Raw genomic sequence first — 19,793 nt, forward strand, 5'->3', positions numbered from 1 at the left:
CGGTGCGTCCTACGTGGGATGTGTTTGCCTTCGGGTCTCCGTCAAGATCGATGGCGCCGTGCCACGGCGCGGCGCCGATGCGACTATCCGTGTAAGCGTTCGCCGCCGTGCCATCCCGCCGCGTGGCAGCGCAAACATTGCACGTCGAAATTACACACCGCGCGACATCGCAAACACGAACGCGGACGCGAAGACGACGAGGCAAGATGAGGCGAGACGAGGCGAGGCGAGACGAACGCGAGGGTGCGCCTAACGAGGCCCGTCGTCGCGTTTACCATAATCCGCTAAGGATAATAAGGATTTTGATTGAGCAGGTTGTTTGCCGCGTCTCCATTGATTAAAGACGATCTTGTGATACGCCTTCCACGACGCAGCCGGATGAAACAAAGATATGGCATGGCTCTTGCCTATTTTTAAAGCTTCAAGTGGCGAGCTTGTTAAAATTTAATTCCTTCTGTAAACTTTAACCGACATAGAACGAAATGGCGCAGAAAATATGAGTTTTCTTTCAGTCAAGTGTCACTGATAAAGTCTTTCCTTTCTCAGCTTCTTGTAGGTATTCTTTATCAGGGATGTCACAAAAATTCCTCATCTTAAAATTTCATAATTTTTCCTTGATTTCTGAACAAAATTTCATGATTTTTTTCCTTTTAAAATATTTTTTAATTTATTGTATTTTATTATATTTTCATTTGTTTTATATTATACTTTCATCCCGATTTAAAAGCCGTCAAACACTTTATTAAGAGAATAATTTAAATTACTAATTAATATTGCTAACATCGCTTGCATTTCTAATTTTTAAATTAATAATATTCGAAAATTGGATAATTATTAATGTACATTTATTAAATTTCTTTAAAGTCAAGAATTTTAATTTTTCAACAAATTTTGCAAAATTCCCTGATATTTTCCTGATTTTCAATTTTGTGGCAACCCTGAAACAATTACGTAGGAACGTCAAGCATAATAAATAATGCTATAAAAAGTTTTGACATTCTCGCCACAATCAGTTTGTGCGTTGTACATAATTATTTTTGATAATTCAACAAAACTATTTTCAGTATCTAATTAAATCTTTCAATCTTCAGCAAAACCGTCCTTTCCGTTGTATCATACGAAACATTTTTTTCTCTTTTTTTTCCGTAAGGAAGTAATCACTACACACACAGAAGCTCTTAATAGGTGATCTTTGTTAAGAGAACAAATGAGATATCCTTTAATTGTCTTGGTATTAAATGAAAGTCTCGCATTTTCGCGGATCTGCACCGCGAATTTTTCTGGCGTCTCACCGGAATATACGAATGTTAAAGGAATCTATCTCCCCAATTCTTCCAAGAACGGAAGCAATTTCGCGAGAATGCGACTGTTCCGCACGAATTCGCTTCGATTTCCGTCTGCTGCACGATAAAGTGTAACAGGATGCATTAACGTGAAGGGATTCTGACGCATTGGCTCGCTGACGTCGCGCGATATTAGTCAGCTACGCTCAATCGCAATAACGCTCCATCCCACCACCCACCCCTCTCCGTACCGCCCCTTTCTATCAGGATCTACATCGATGAATGCCCAACGGACGCCGAACGGTCATAAATGCGGATACGTCGATAACGGATTGCCGGCCGCCGCTCGCCATTATTATTCGCGACTATCGAAGAAGCTCTGAATTACGAAAGCACGTAAGCGTCCGGCGCATATCGAATGCTCTCCTTCCGATCCGACGCGGCTTTACAGCTCGACGGATGCATTACGGATGCATGCGCCGGCCCGCCCCTCCCACCTCGTCGAGATCAAAGGGCGAAATACCGAAACTCGACTCGGCGGAGTTAATGCACTCCGGCGCGTGAAAACCGGACGAAGAAAAGAAATAATGCAGATGCGGAAGAGAGGTGGGCGAGGTCGCCGCCAAACAAAAGTGGAAATTGAGTTTCTACGGCCGTGTCGAGAATTTTCCCGTGTCGCTCTGACGCGGTCTATCCTGGAGAATGCCGTATGATACAATAGTGGAGACAACGGAATTTTCTCGATAGTTTGTTGATTTTGCAAATTTGTATTTTCTGGATTTTAAAATATCGTTTCACCATAATTCTCCCGCCCCCCCCCCCTCTCTCACTCTTTGTTATACATTACTGAAAGTCAGTTTACAAAACATGCCGCTACACGAAAGGAACAGATTTGTTGAAATATCTAAAAATTTAGCTAGAGATAGATTTGAAAATAATTTTGTCGGACCATCAAAATAATTATGTAGGACGTTTAAACGTAATGAATGACGCTGCAAAAAGTTTTGACATTCTAGTAACCAGTTTAAGTGTCCTATACAATTATTTTATAATTATTTCATAATTATATTATTGAGTGACCTGTATAATTATTCTGGATGACCCCATATAAAATTATTTTCAGATCTAATTAAATTTTTAGATATTTTAACAAAACTGTTTTTTTTTTTCCCTATAAATACAGTGCAAAAAATATATACGTATATTATACAGATATTTAAAAAAATTTTATTAGATGTTACAGATGTTAATTAGCAATTTATTAATAAAGAATAAAATAGATTGTATATTTTTTGAAATTATTTTACCTAAAAAGTGTGTAATAATTAATATATATTATCTTAACACACAATAAGCGAAAATTTATTATTCATTTTCTAGAAATAAGACTTTAAATAAAAATTCATTGTATATGAATATTTTTTACACTCACAGTATATTTCCAGCTTTTCATTTAATCACAGTTTTTATATATAATCTGCAGTTATATATTAATATCAAATATATATATATATATATAATTTGCTAGGAGGTGATAAATCATCATCTTTATACTTTTGCACACCTTCACTTAAATGAGATAGTTGACGATGACTATCTCTGAATCTGTTTGTACTTAAATCTATTTGTAAGATAAATGTTACACATTCTACTCACACATATGATACAAAACCAAATTCTTCGTGCTCCCATTGTATTTCTGGAACGCTCGGTTAGTGGGCGCAAACACGGTCACGTGACGGTACGTGAGGGTAGTATTGGCCACTTGACTAGCTTCCAGGAGCTGGTAAAACTGCAACAAAAAAGCAGAATATGGTTTTACAGTTTTGTTCGATCTGGTTCATTTCTTTGTTAATTGAGGCTAACAATTAACGGGCGCATATAGCACACGCAAAAAAAGGGGAAAATGCTTACGGCACTTATACCCTCTGTGCGTGCCCTCAATCGCGTACCCTTGACAAAATTAAACAATCGTTCATCGTGCTCAAAAGGACCGGCTTGTTGGAAGTCGTTAAATTAATCATCGTCTCCGCATGATAAAGCAGGAAACGAGCGATCGATTCCGCCCTTCTGACGTCAGGCTCTTATGAACCCTTTCGCAGCAGAAAGAGAAAAAAAAATCCATACCCAACGGGAACATGCCCCGAGCAATTCACGTCAACGGGGATTAAAGTCGTAGTTCACATCGAGTTGCAAGCTCGAGTTCGACAAGCACGCACGCTAAAGCATTTAATCCGACGTGTCGGTTGAAATTTTCCGAGGACTTTCATCTCCCGCGGCGGCCGCGGCACAAAGGAACCTCGTTAGTTATCAATGCTTAATTAGCCGGATGTAAAGTCCGATCTACTGGCGGGTATTACGAGGCACCCTTCCTGCCAGTTCCTCCTCTTTCTGTCGAGCGTCGCGTCGCTTGGGAATTAAGGGTAAAAAAACATATGAAAAACTGAAAGCCACCAAGTTGTTTACAATATGAATATATATTTCCGTGATCTTTTCATATTTACAAAACCTTGTTTTTCAAACCTTACGATAAATTGCTGTATAATATATTGCAATCATTTTCTTCGTTTTGATATCGTTTCTCCTTTCTTGATATAATTGTTACGTTATAAAGGATTATATTATAATAATTATTATGTATACCCCGTAATGTTGTACATTTTCTGTTATTTTATTAAATACTAAGCTACAATATCCTTTTTTAATAAAAATGCTAGTTTGGTTTTGATTTTTTTTTTATTTAACACTGGGATCGCCGATGATAATTCTCCCGCTATAATTATCAAAGGTCAAAATTGGTGATTTCCTATCCCGCCGTTTTCGGTTAGCAAAAAGTTATTTTGATATTATTTATATTATATTCACATAATTTCAGTTTCAGTTTTCAACATTTTTTTACTACACATCTAATACGAAAAGGGAAAAAATTGACATATATATTGAGCATAAAATATTTTAATAAAATACTTAATTCAGTGTTCACGTTATTTCGTGGCAGTTATGCGTGAACGTGTGCGACCGGTTTTGGAATGTACAGAAACGAACTCGTTCGCGTTAGACGCAGAAAGTATGCCGGGTAGTATGATAAAACTCGCGCCACCACTGGCTTTGTCGATTTTATGACGCGTGTGGCATTCGAACAAGTTCTACCGCACAAAAGCGTCGCCGAGGTTTCCGATTCTCGTAAAGCTCAGCGCGAGTATCGTAAAAACGCGATTATTTCGTCCCATTGCTTGAAACTCTCGCACTACCGGGAGAACTATGTCGGCACTTTGGCTATAATAAACTGCTAAAGTTTCATACGCAGGAGGCCGTACCTTGTCGGTAATTTTTCCGTCGCATATAGCCCCGCTCCTCTAATACACTCAATCTTTCAAAGTCTTTCGACTTTGGAATTAATAGAGTAATTTTGCACTTTATATTTTCCTTTTTCTGTAATCTACATTCAAATTGCCCTGCATTCGATATTGAACGCGCTTGTTTTATTAAATATTAAATCACCCGCAATATCCTTCCTAATAATAAAAATGCTGGTCCATTTGGTTTTGATTTGCAATTTTTTTTATTTAACATACGCACATTGTGAATCACCGATGATATTCCACTAGAACTGTCGAAAATGTCAAAAAAATTGACAATTTTGTTATCCCTGTTTTCGGTTAGTGAAAAGTTATTTTTGTAACATTTATTAAAATTATTTGTATTGTATACACACAGTTGTATACATACAGTTTCAATATTTCGTGTTATATATCTAATACAAAAAAAAAAAGAAAACGTTAAAATGATGAGAGCGGAGCCAAAATGATATCATCAGCGGTTCTAGTGTAACGCTAATCTTGCCTAAATCAAGCAAGACTTCGAAACACCAAATTATAAGTCAGTCGTGAGCCAGTAGGTAGATTTACGAATTATTAAAGCTAAGTAAGTTTCCGTAAGACAATAGGCGGCATTGTCGGAGGCGGGAAACTTTGTTACAACGGTCATATATGCTAATTAGTACACGGTGAGATAATTGGCAGGGAGATTCGGAGCAGGTCTATTAGTTAGCATCGGTCGGTCGGCGGTGTCGGCAGGAAATTTCTGATTAATTAGTGGAAACTGTAGGGTACAGTCCATTCGGCTTCTATACATTTTATGATGATCGACATCGTACGCGATATATAAATTAAGATCTGAAAATGAAAAATAGCGTGGAGATGTGTAACAGAAGGATCTAATAACCGGACGAAATTCGCGAAGACGATAAACAGAAAAAAAAAGACCTCGTTTTTTCATTTCATTGAACAATGGGGACCAGTTCAATTCTCGTTAAGGATAACGGCGACGCGAGCCCAATTTGTGAAAAATAATGGTGAAACATGGTTGCAACCTCCTTTATCTTCCTCGTCCCTTATCCTCGCGGCGCTCTCTTATCCCCTTTGCCTTCCTTTAACGAAGCTCTTGAGTAATGGAGACATGTCGTGACTCTCGGCAATTAATGCGAGTTGGTTCGTCGAGACGGGCCCGGTAGAGCGACAGGATGGTCGGAGGTAGCAGACAAAAGGAGAAAGGGACAGGGCGAAAACAACCCTGCGGATAGAAAAAGATTTTCAGCACGGTAATCGAGACGTCGTGTTTCACGTGCCGATTGTCTTGGTAGAGAGATAGGAGGTTTATCAAATAAAATATAATACCATTCTAGCAATTCTAGAACTTGAGTCGTACAACATTTTAGTTTATCACAGTCGCTAATTTTAATACTTGGCTCTTGGAATTTACCGCAAATATCACAAAGGACCAAAAGATTCCTTTAAACAGATTTGAATGATTAATTTTTCTATCTACTTTTTTAGACACGCAGAGAAAAGATTAGCCAACGCGGCTAAAAATATAGCTGTGACAGTTAAAATGTGTCCTTACAATAGGGACAGCTAATGTCGTTACTGCCAAAGGTCAATTCGTTATCTGCTAAAATTTAGGCGCTGCAGCGAAAAATATTCTCTGCTTCAGTAAAATGGCAATCGGCAGCGTCCCAGAAACAATTGTGAATGAAATGTTCGATTACGCGGCTGAAATAGTGAGAAATAACTGCACTTCCTTAGCTAATCAAATGTTAAATACACTTGTAATTTTAATAAAATTGGACGTCGGCAGCGAATGTATTTTATCCTCAATGCTCCAACTTTTAGCAATAACAGCAAAATTTGAATAAAATTCCTTGACTCCTCAACGGAAAAAGTTCGTCTTTGACAGATTTGAAATGAATGACAAAATGAAGCGTTAAAAAAAATTTACATTTATAGATTTATGCTCAAATGAATCAATAAACTTGCTAATGAGATTTTTGCAAAAGCGACCGAGGTGCATCGAACGCACTGCAGGATACTATTAATGCGGATAAATATTCGCATTTGCAAATGTTTCGTTTTCGCATTTTCTGCTTGGCGAATAAAAACAATCGCGCGGCATCGCGTCGCATCGTGTCGATGAGTTAAACAGGGGATAAACGAATTCTATGAAGCTGTACAGCCGCGCCAGGACGAGAATCTGGTACATCAAGACGAGTCGACTATGGAAGTTAAATGAAATCGCAACGTCGAGATTTATATTTTCTATTTTCTCTCTCTGCCCCTCTTTGTCTCCTTGGCGCCATTTTATCGCATTACGTGCTTTCGAAATATCGCGCGCGATCGGAAGATAAATTTGCAGCAACGTTTTGCCGTTCCGTAACAAACGCGATATTGTCCTCGCGCTCCATTTTCCGAGGCTTTATATTACTTAGCGCGAGAGAACAGAACTCGAAGAATCTGCATGGATCGGATGTTTTTGAAAATTACAGACGACCCGCGAAAATCCAGCCTCTGGCGAAGATTTATGCCCTTCGTGCTAAAATTACGCGTATAATAAATAAGCGAGACATGAATCTTAATGTTATGTTCCATGTCTTAATTCATGTCTACATTTCAACCTTCGAGGCATTTTATCTCACGGCACACATCAGCGCGGCGGCGTTATGTTACCGGTTGTATTCGTTTAAATATCGTGCTCGCTATTTTTGCTACGGCAAAATGTTTAATGAACGCTCGCCGTGTATCTTGCTTATGTATTTTAGTTATTACACCGCGCTTATCGCCGCACACATCGATGTAATGCGGCAGAAAGAAATAAATTACTTTAATTCTCGTATATTTGGTATCTCGGTGTACGAAATACACAACAAAAATACATTACTCGATAATTCGACAATCAATTGGATACAAATTGCTGAAATTGGCGATTACATTTCAATTATTCCCGTAAAAGTCTCTCGATCTTCGTAACATTTTTACGAGTCTCGTTTTCGCAATCTGACCTCATTTATGCTTCATCATTTTTTTACGATCCCTGTACTCGTTTTAGAAGCACTCCCTCGTTCATCATTGCATCGTATCTTCGTCACGAACGAGATGGAGTACAGGGCTTGCATACTCTAATTATGTTTTAATTACAATCAACGTAGGAAAAAGAAAACGGAGAAAAGAGAGAAAGAACTGCGAGGGGCTTCGTGTTTTTACGAGCGAGATTTAACACGAGACGACCGAGGATCGAGTTGCATCCGCCGTAAAATAGGAAGAGCGAAATTTAATTAATGTGAGCATACGTCGAAAGTTTTCCCTCGCCGTTTTGTTCCGTAGAAATCACAGCTTGAATTCTTTACGATTGCGGTAATAAGTACAGACGTTCGATTCACGAATGTTGCTATATATATAATATATCTCATGTTTCATTCGTAAATACTATATTGCAGACAAAAGGGGTGCGATTCGCTTAATGCTTCGTTGATCAATCAAAAGCGAAAGAATTTTATAATTAAGAATTGATCAATTAAAAAATGCTCCAAAGCGTTTGCAGCATGAAGTGGATGGCATCCAGGATTACTGCTTATGATACGTTCTATATCATATCCATCATGTAAGGAAAAATCACACATTTATCATAATCAATGATGGATCAATGGAAACTTAATATTAATATTTTTTCTTCTTCTAGGGGCCGGCTGTTCCTTTATCTTCGGATAAATTATGCGATCATTTATTTAATAGACAAAGGAATAAGAGAGTAAGAGAGTAAACTAAAGTTTACTGAAAGGTGAAATAACCTAGCCTAAGGGCCAGTTGTTTCATCTTCAGATAAACTATACACTGTGTGGTGTGGTAATTTACTTTAATTAAATAAAACAAAAGAGGGGGGATAAATAAAAGAGTAAAAGAGTGAGAGCATAAGAGAGCGAGCTCAGTGAGCTGAAGTTTACCGAAAGAGATGGAACAACCCAGCCTAAGTCTCTTATCAGAGATGTGGTGACTTCTGCAAGTATCCGCAGATATATAGGATGTACAGTTTTATATTTCTAATATTTTATACATTGTTTGAAAATAAAAAAATACAAAATAAAATAGTATTTAACGAAACACATTCGTGGTTTTTAGATTACAAATGGATGTAGGATGATTTAAAGTCCCGCTCGCAACGATGATGAGCAGAAGAAAAAAATAAATGTTGGCACATATATGATGATTGAATGCGAAAAATTTTTATTACATTTCACAATATTGTATTTATTTTATCGCCTTTAAAATTTTATCGCGCAAGTTGCGATTTATCTAATTACAAGATTTCGATAAAACGGCATCGTAAAATGTGCGAGCAATAAAAAGCAAAAATGTAAAAAAATGCATTTAGCGAACGAGGATCGTGCGTCATCTTTAAGGCCATTACATTAATAAGATATATCGTACATTGGGGGACGTCCTTAAACTTTTCGCATCTTTAGTCGCGTGGGTTGTTTATCGCCACTTCTCTCCCTTTTATTATCTGTTCAACGCGCCCTCGACGAATACAAACATTTATGCGAATGACTGAACTTTCATTCGCTGGGACGAGATGCGCTTTGTGCCATTTATGAGTCAACGATATCGTCATTCAAGCGAGAACATCGCGAATTACACTCACGCGTCGAAGAGCTGCGATTAATCTGCATATTATTACGCCAGTTCGTCCGTATGAGCGCGCTTTAGTGCCTTTCACAAGTTCACTGAGTTATATATAACACTTAGAATATATTTTCACGAGTAGAAATCAATGCGAAATATAAAAGTAGAATTTAAACCACCGAAATTTCACGGATTTATTCTAAACGCCATTCTAGCGCGCCGCTGAAAATTTATTTGCAATTCGATATAAAATATTTCAATCCTCGACATCAAGGGAAATATTTATAGATTTCAATACAATCGCCTACTCCTATTTCCCGTCTATTCCCCGCGACTCATTAACAATGATAACGTGCACCCCGTTATCCATATTTATTTGCTATGCGACGAAATAATTCATCCATGATTTACGCCATTTATGGCACGATGGATTCGGATGCGTGCGATCGCATGTACAATAGATTAATGGACGCGCATTTCCTCGTGTCTCTCTCTCTCTCTCTCTCTCTCTCTCTCTCTCTCTCTTCTCCCCTTTAAAATATTCAATCTAAAATTGATGCGCGTACAACGAATAAGACTCACGTCGAATGTATTTAGGGACGACTATACGGAGAGCAATATCATTTTAACGCAGCAGTTGAGAGAGCATCGCCATCGGTATAGTCAGCAATCGAGACCAATATCGTCCCGATGTACCCATCGTAAGAGCGATGTCGCGAAGCCAAGAACAACACCTTAGCAGCCATGCTGTAGCTTCCCTTTGATACAACCTGTGCCATTACTACGTGCAAATTACTTCTCGATTCGATTCGATTCGATATCGGGGCCGTAAAGCACTCCTGGCTTGCGTTCGATAACGCCTTTGTTACTATGCATTATGCACGTGTGTATGCGTTTACATTTCCAGAGATATATACAGGGTGCCATTAAAATTACCATTGTTATTATCGGTTACAATTTCCTCCTCGAGCAAAATTTCAAATCGATTTTCTGATGTACGTGACAATTAAATTTTTCCTAATCAGATTAATAAGAAGGGAATCACAAAATTCGAGAATATGAGAATAGGTTTCTATATATTCTTGTCATCGATTTCGCTTGATAAAATATTAATTCGAGAAAAGGTGCCTGTCCAGATGATGCGGCTAATGTACGCCAGATTGTTAAATATTACACACATACAGACGCATAATTATCCATGAAATGTAGATCAATTTAGTGAACCTATGCAAAGTTGGCTTACGTTGGCCAATTATTTTTGGAGGCACCTTAACAAGATAGCATCTCATCAAAATATTCTGTGTTAAAAGGTAACAGACGATGAATGAAAAGATAGAAGTCCAAGGATAAGATGACAAACAAAACACGACCCTCAACAGGCGAAAGCGATGTTACGGAGCGGCCTGTGTACAGAATGTGCGATGCTTTATGCGAAAGGGCTGCATAGATGCATTGTTGAGCGCATTATACAGAATGGCCTGTTGAAGCAATTCCATTGTAAATTGAGTACGCGTTGATACGAAAACGCGCGTTGGTCGCTTGGAAGAAGGGGTTCGACTTGCCACAGGCGGCGAAAGGGATACCGTGAAAACTGGGGAGGCGAAGGGAGAAGGTGAGGGTTGCTTTTGCCCCGGAAGCGTGAGCCGGTAAAAGCCCTTATATTGAATACGTGGGTCACATCTCAATATCTCGATGCACTTACTTGCGCCACCGATATTTCGCCTCCGGGGGTTGCTCGAGAGCGTGACGCGTGTGATGCAATGGGAGTCGGGCGGATGAATGTAGCGACGTTTGAACAGATCGGGACACGGTAAAAAGTATGGGACTACGACGAGATTATAAGTGATCTTAATTGCTATCGATTCGTTCCATAAATTTGGTTCTTTTGTATTTTGACAGCAGGTAGCTGTAAATAGAATTGATCTGCAAAATATAAATGTCTGAAAATGTAATCAGTTTAAAACATCGTTCTACTTGGCGGAACTTTAAATACAGTATTAATGCGTGATACTTTCGAACGCGTGATCGATAATATTAAATTTAATATGTAAATCTATCATAGAGTCTATATACTTAAATGTATTTATGATTCACAGTGCCATTATATTAAAATATTACACCTTATCCATTAAACTTTCACGTAGCTCGCGTAATTTTGCGGTTATCGTGCGATATTTTTCGGTAATAATTTTCCGCACATGGCCGGAAAATTAATATTTCTTGTGCTTCTGACTCATCGTCACAGCATCATCCCCTTATAAATAACCTGAAGAAATGAATTTAGGACAACGAGGGAGAGCGCCGACTGACGCCATCGAAACGACCCCTTCGAACCAAATTGACCCCATTGGGGTTCACTACTTTCTTGGATGTTTGCGGTCACTATGCGCTATAATATAATACATCATTCGTATTACTGCACACAGAAAAATACATATTGTAGGCTATACGGAAGTAAGAATTACTTGTTTCAAGTATTTCAAAAGTTCATGCATCGGCAAATCTATCGTAAGTTCATCACAAGCATCAAATTTATTCAAAATATATTCTAAAACCTAGTAAGTTTAATTTTAGAATCGCCGGTCTGCATGTTAAGATGTTGAACTATATATTCATTTAAATAAATTAAGTTCAGAAATGATCAGACCGTAGTGGTGCTTCGTATTTAAAGTAATATATATCTAATATAAACGGTCTTATTTCCAATCTTCTTGTTTAATATTTTAATCAAGATTAAATTAACACAAATTCGATTTGCTTATTACATAAAGTCGCTTCTTTGATCAATATTCTTCAAAAGAAAATAAATTCTTATTTTGAGTATATAAAATAACGAGGTCTTCTAAGAATTTATAATAAGTATATTTTAAGATCACAAGGAAATATTCTTTGTTAAAGATAACTAAAAAAAAAAAAGAGTAAATTGAATAATCACTTTTATTAGCAATAGAATGATATTTTTCTGTGGTACTAGCTTTACTAATCTTTCGATCTTTATCTTTTATAATCTCTCGCTTAGACATTTTTCGGGATATCCGAGTAAAGGGTATCGAATTAATTATACGGTAATAAAGTAATTGATAATAATTCGATATATAAATCAATCGCGTCTCATCGAATTAGTTGATCGAAAAAATAATCCGAGAAATCGAGCCTAGCGACTTTCGATGGGAATAAAAATGGACGCTTCATACATATTTCATGTCGCGATGATGAACATTCATCATGGGCCATCCCGTCGCGCCGGTAATGTTATTTATGTTACATGCCGAAACGGATGGCGCGCTGGTTACTTAGCGATATGAAAATTCTCGAATTACCATCGTCGTCGAGTCATCCGACCGCCGACGTCTCCTGCGACTTTCCGTCTTCGTCGATCGATCATCCATCTCTCGTGTTCGCGAGGCGTTTTTCGTATCGGAGACCGTGGAAGAGACTGATGCACGGTGATGTAAGACGATCTATTCATCTCCTCGTGACTTAGCAAACCGAATGTTTCCAAATAGGCATTTAACACTTAAATATCTTCGGATGGCTTATGATGCATGGCTCTAAATAAGAGTTCTATTTGATTTTATCAATGCAACGATTACAAAATTGTAGAATTCTAAAGAAATGTCTCCACATGGAGAGAATTTTAAAAATTGTGTTTTAAAATTTATCCCAAAAATGTAGGTAGTTGTGGTGCAATTCAATATTTTAAAGATTTTCACCATGCACCTCAGTAAAATTAATCAAACTTATCTTATTGTACTTTTATTAACGAATGAGATAAATTTACATTAAAATTTTTGGAAATACTATATTGTCCCACGACTATCATATTTTCAAGGTAAACTCTAAGAAAAAATTCTCTTCGTGCAGGGAAAGAATTTTGTGGAGTGAATTTTTTGATAGTCCAACACAAAATTATTTTCAAATTTGTAGCTACATTTTTCGATACTTTAACAAAATTCTTTTCTTCAGGTAAAATTCAGAAACTCGAAAATTTGAAACAATTTTAATTATTCAAAGAAAATGAAACATCATTCGATCACCACGATTTAATATATCCATGAAATTAATAAAATTCTCTACAAATTGATTTGTTCGCACGACAAGCTGTCGAAAAATTTATTTGAATGCAACGTAATTAATTACCATCAATATTTCACGGCGATGGCATAATAATAATGTGCTTTCAGTGGACTCAATTGAATGTCCTACAGAGGATTTTAGCGGATTCGCGACGCACGTCGTTAAGGGATTAATCCGGCAGCGGTATTTAATGGAGCAGCCGCATTGGAACGGAAGCGCGTACGCCAGGGCGCAAAATAATTTAGTACGTGTCCCGTGACGACGCGCAACGATCGCAGGAAGCTTATAAAAACAAGGAAGCGATTGCTAATTCAGCCGGACATTACCCCAGTGTTCTCGTTCCCTCCTCTGTCCCCTTCTGCCCCATCGCGGACAGTTTGCACGCTGCGGTTGTAGACCTCATTAACAATTAGAATTCGCGGTGATTATGCCCACTAATTGGTAATCAATATTCAGTATAACCATTAAAGGTAACCAGTTCGGCAACTGAATATCGATAGGGTCGACCGCCACCGCCGAATTCGCAATCGCCTGATGTAAGCGATACAACGGAAGAGAACTGAATCGGGAAGTAACAATGGCGCTCGCGACCCCATCCGGGGATGATATCGAATACGCGACTTGGCGAGAACTCTCTGTCGAGGGAAATTGTTCTTCGCGGTTTCACGTTAATTTATAGGCGGGAAATTGATCAAGTTGGGAAACGTCTTCGATACATGCAATGCGCTATTCGGCTGTTATTATATTACGCTGTTTATACTTCTGCGTCGCATGCTATAATTAAATCTTGAGACGTCCCGATATTCTCATATGCCTCACGATATATGAATTTGCTGGAGCTCGCAATAAGTCGAGAGGTTTAGGAACTTAATCGCAAATTAAAACATTCATCCGTCGCTCCTCCGCGACGGTCTTCGCGCAGACTTTCTCGTGGTAACTTTGATTGAGTGAGTTTACTACAAAGTTAGTCTATAACCCGCCTACTTTTTGGATGTCTATAGTACAAGAAGAGGAAGCTCCCGCGTGTCGAGGAGGTGAAAGAGAGAAAGAGAAGGACGTCATCCTTGTACCTCACTTCGCCTCCGCTCTCCTGATCAAGCAGCGATCAATTAAAACTTCACCAAGTTTGATTTATCGAACGACTTTGATTGCGGTTCTGTTAAAAGAGAGTGCGCGCATGCCGACATCAATTCCTTCCGAGTTTCTCAAGAACTCTAAAACTTCTGAAAATGGTCTGGCCGCCTTATTCAGTTATGACATGCGTTATACTTCTCTTCCCTTTCTATTATATATCTATTAATTAAAATAATTAATCAAATGTATATATAGAATAAATCTAATGATATCTCCTGACAAGGAGACGACACAATGGACTCTTCACGAATTTCTATCTTCTTCAGCATGATAAATTTAAGGCGAAAATAAATTGTGCCGTGTCCGAGCGTTTTATCGAATTGACTTTATAAATGGTATTTTTAATATATTGTATAAAAGGACCTCGCGCACCAATTATGTGTGGAAAATTAGATTCTAATAAAATGAGTTATACTGTTAAAAAAAGAGAAATTTGCTTCCGTTGTAATGGAAGCAAATTTCAAGTAAGTACATTAAAAATATTTAATGTTGTCAATGAAAATGAAATTATAAGTAACTTAAATTTAACGTTTACTTATATTAAATTTCATGCAAATTTTATGAAAAATATATTATTATAAATTTCATGTACATGTACACAAATATACTTTTCAGTTGCAGATACATTTGTTAAATTTAATTTATTGTCATAAAATTGAATTTAATTTGTGTAACTTAAAAGTACATTAAATTTCATAAAATTTTTAACAGTGTAGTTTTCTCATATAATGTAGCAAACAAAAGATATCATTGATACAAAGCTCAATAATGGATAGTTTTTGAGCCAGGGTGTATCAAAGGTATAAAACTTGATGCTCATGCAGAGAACACATTTTGATACAACATAGCTTAAAAACTAATCATTATCGAGCCTTGCATCTGATATCTTTTGTCCACCACATTATAAGCTATATTGTATATGAAAGCTAACTCATTTCATCGGAGCGTAATTTTCCATGTAATTAGTGTTTATTAATTATATGGTAAATTGGATCCCGATAAAATGAGATAGTTTTATTATGTATAATGTAACTTGTAATGTGATAAACAAAAAGATAAGAACACCTTTGATATAGCGTAGCTTAAAAATTATTCGTTATTAAGTCTTTTGTTTATGTGATAGCTTTTGTTCGCCACATTATAAGCTACATTATACGTGAAAAATAACTTATTTGATCGGAATCGAATAATAATTTCCATATAATTAATGCGGGATTGTTTCATATATTAAAAAATCTATTATATATAAGATACATTTAACAAAATGCTCAAACATGGCGGAATTTATTTTCGATGTAAACTTATCATATGAAAAGAAATCAAAATCCATAAGTCCACTGTTTTCTCTTTGTGGGAAACATTTTTTGTTGAAATTGAATGCACGATCCAATAAATTCCGATCATATCACTCCGAATTCCGATCATCATAATTGAACATCTATATAGTTATCTCGATTAGAATTCTGATTGATATAATCAGAATCTACTGATTGATTCATTTTTAACTAGAAATTGTTTTCAGTGAAAACGTTTAACGGCTTCCTCTTCGTCTTCTATGTGAAAAGGACTTTGCTGAAGTAGCTAAAAATTTATCTGAAAATAATTTTGTTGGACCGTCAAAATTATTATTTAGGACGCTTAAACTGGTTGCTTGAACGTCAAAACTTTTTGCAACATTGCTTATCATGCTTGAAATCCCTACGTAATTATTTCAATGGACCAACGAAGTTATAATTTGTTCATCACTTCAACAAAATCGTTCTTTCCGTGTGAATTTCTATAGTCTACCTTGGATGGGATACATTTTTAGAGAAGCTAATAGCTTCTCGAATCAGCGTCGATCTATATGCTCGAGTCCGAGACGGAATCTCCGGCGAGCTAGTTTCGGCCAAAGTAGGTGGTAATTTCACGCGGCTGCAGCTGTACTATGCCGTCGCATATCCGATTTACTCTGGCCGAGCGTGAGCAGTATCGGGCGCGATCTGCTATTCCCACGAGGAACTTCACTCCTCGTTTATCTTCATTATCGTCGTATCTATCCTCGGTTACGGGCAACGGCGGGCAGGATGTGACGCGACAGTCTCGCATCCGCTAAACGCGTCTCTGTCCACCCGGTGCATGCGCGTATAAACATTTGAATATTTATGAAACGTTTATCAGAGCGGGCGCAACCGGCCGGGCTATCGATTCGGCTTTCCGAATCCTGTTTCGAAACGCGTTTGATTTTGGATGGCCGGTCGGTGTGTCGTCCAGCAATACCATCGACGTGGACGTCGACGTCAGCGTCGGCGTCGGCTTCGGCGTTTCGCTCCGTCGCGTACAACGTTTTTCCATTTACTCGCGACACCGGTGTTTGCTATAGCACGACGTACTACGCACCGGCGCTCTATTTTTCCGCTATTTCTCCTTTGGCCGGCGATGAGGCGCGTAAACGATCTACTCTCTTGTCCTCTTTCTCTCTTTCGTTTTGATGTCAGTTCGTCCCGCTTTTATTTTCCGTCCGTTCTTTATTGCCCGTCTCTTTGTCTCATCGTCACCGTTGCGCTTCGCTTGCTGAGTTTGTTCTGCCTCTCGATACCCTCTTTTACATTGAAAAACAATCTTTATCTATCTACAATAATGAATAAGAAAATAAAATCAATAAAATAGTTTATTCATTCAACAAACAGATTGTTTATCGTTGTGTTTACTCGAAAGTTCTATTTTTATTATTATCGCAATAAAATACAATAGTTTTATATTGATATGGGTTTATATAAATATTTCTTTAATTTTCTGTTCACATTTAGAGATTAACAAAATTGCAATGATAATGTAAGGTAATCCAATATGCAGGTCTACTTGCTGTTTATAGTTACACAACCTTCATCATACCCATGTCATTGAAAATATATATCATATTTTCAATTAATCTTTACAGAACAGAAATATCTACAATGGCTTTGAAATATCATATTTTGAAACAAGGATATAATAAAATAAAGAATTATAACCCTTATTTAAAAAAGCTATAAGATTCTAAAAAGAAATTCTGTCTTCTATGGTTTTGGAAATGTTTTCTATTTTAAATCTAATATAAATTCAGTAAAAATCGCTTATGTAGACTATATTGAGTACGGTTATCTTAATATTCGTGAAGTACATCTTTGAACTTATCACTTGAAAAAAAATACATTTTGAAAATGGAATAGATTTTTTTTTTAATTTGAATGTTATTCCTCTTACACGATTTCAAGCTTTAAGTTCAAAGGTGCTATCGAATATTTCAATTCGTATCGCGTATTATTTTCGGCGTTTTCCAGCAAGATCATAGTGTAACAAAGTGAATCACTACATTCTCATTATTTGATGTTAAACAAGGATGAAATAATTCACTATTCATAATCCGCCGGTATTCATAGTCCGTTCTTATTTTAATACGATCTTAAGATACTAATACGGCGTAAGATACTAATCTCTGACTGATTCATGACTTCTTAAATGTAAGAATGAATATCGACGTATGTTACACTGTGTCCTTGCTGGAAAACGTCCTTTGATATCTGAGGGAATCGCGATTGACGGACAGATTGACGGTCGATAAAAAGCACGTGACACTTCGAACTTTCGGCATATTTATGACGGAATTGATTTAGAACTTCCACAATTCCGATAGCATGGCATGGCACGGACCGTTAAAAGCCGGACAAATAAACGTCGCGTACGTAACGACTCCGCGAATCTACGAAAGGGCTCATGGGAAACAGGGGCGGAGTTTGAAACCTCTCAACAAGATGAAGCTTGATTTATTTCAGAACCGACAGACAGGGGAGAAATCCTTAGGAGCGGTAAACAAGAGACCGAAGCCTGCACGTGAACCACCAAAGGATGACGTTAAACTTATCGTGTTCGACGAGTTATTTTCAGGAACATTCGCTCCAAACGTATCATTAATATACCTAATCGAGGATTTATAAAAATGTAGAAATATAAAAAATTATTGAAAATCGGGAAACATAAAATGTGGATACCAAGTGAGCTAAACATCGAAAGAGTAAAATGTTCAATAATTTCAATTATACAGCTGCTTTTTAGTAGAGAAAAATCGAATGTAAATTATTTAAAATGTTTCATTAACAATGTATAATCGTACAACCAGCTAGAAACATATTCAACGCTCGTCAGTGGTGGGGGAGAAAGAGAGGGGGGGAGAATAACAAAATAAACTGCAAGCGATAAAGCGGCGCGCAGAACGTGCAATTTAGCGGTATGTAATTAAACAAAAGCACCATTTCAAAAGGTACCCACCGGGGAGACGATTAGGATTTCAATACAACCGCATTCCGCGGTAAATTCGAGATGCATCTGCAAAAAGCGCATTTGCAATCCGAAGAGCGGAGGCCCGAATTCACGTGCTAAATAATACCGTAAATTACAAGATAATTAGATTAAACGATACGTTTCGCGATCCATTAGCTAATTAAATCGCGGGATTACGTTTATGGTAATTAACAATCGTGTAATAGCGCGGTCGTTTGTCCGCTCGACGGAGTACACGGCGATAAGAATGATATCGTCATCGATCGCGGAATAATAAACAATTAGCGCAGCTCGTTGATTAATTCCTCTCATCTGCTCCAAGGGGTTAAGGTGCGCCACGCGGCGTGATTTATAGTCGCGTTTACTCCGAATGGAAATCTTCCGCTCTCCTCGCGTCACTTTAACGGCGAAAGAGCAAGGGATCTTTCACTGAAAGGTTGCTTTACCCTTTTCAGAGGCGTCATTGCGCATCACTGAAAGACTTTGATATTAACAATGTCTTCACCTTTCTCCCCCTAAAAAAAACTCACCTTTTTCGGCAGAAACGAATTATTTCGTTCTCGGAGAAGATGCTATTTCGTATGATTTGATAATTCTGCGAAAATGAGTGAGGTAAGAGCGATTTGTGTATTTATAATAAAAGTATCTTTTCGATAAAACGAAGAGATTAGTAAATTAAGAGAGCCCATAAATATTCTCTCATAAAAATCTCACAATTTTAAATATTAAAAAAGATTTAAAATTATGAGTAGATGAGTGACCACACACATCCCAGGTTTTTTTAAAACCCTCGGAAAGGAAAATAGAATAAGGTATTACCCAGATGTCTTAACTTTTATGGGACGGGAAAGTCACTATAGTGATGTTGAAACAGCATCATATTTTAAGACAAGAAATACAATGATAATATAAAATAATAAATTGTAAGAAAAAATCTTCAGAAGAAGTTGTAAGATTTAAAAAATAGACCTTTGTCCTCTAAATAACTCATTTCTTGCCATTGTCCTATTTATAGGACAGCATATTTTTAATTTTTTTTTCCATATAC

General features: G+C 37.3%; 1 protein-coding gene across 6 annotated transcripts in view; it reads right to left on the bottom strand.

Moving 5' to 3' along the window:
- Positions 1-19,793, bottom strand: part of LOC108754480 (fasciclin-1) — a 377,227-nt gene that overhangs the window by 179,742 nt on the left and 177,692 nt on the right. For all 6 annotated transcript variants that reach the window (XM_018496772.1, XM_018496774.1, XM_018496773.1 and 3 more), the window contains exon 2: positions 2,940-3,075. In XM_018496772.1, the coding sequence (XP_018352274.1) occupies positions 2,940-3,075 (136 nt within the window). The remainder of the gene's footprint in view (positions 1-2,939; positions 3,076-19,793) is intronic.

The sequence above is a fragment of the Trachymyrmex septentrionalis genome, unplaced genomic scaffold (genome assembly GCF_001594115.1).
Source record: "Trachymyrmex septentrionalis isolate Tsep2-gDNA-1 unplaced genomic scaffold, Tsep1.0 scaffold8, whole genome shotgun sequence".
NCBI lineage: Eukaryota > Metazoa > Arthropoda > Insecta > Hymenoptera > Formicidae > Trachymyrmex > Trachymyrmex septentrionalis.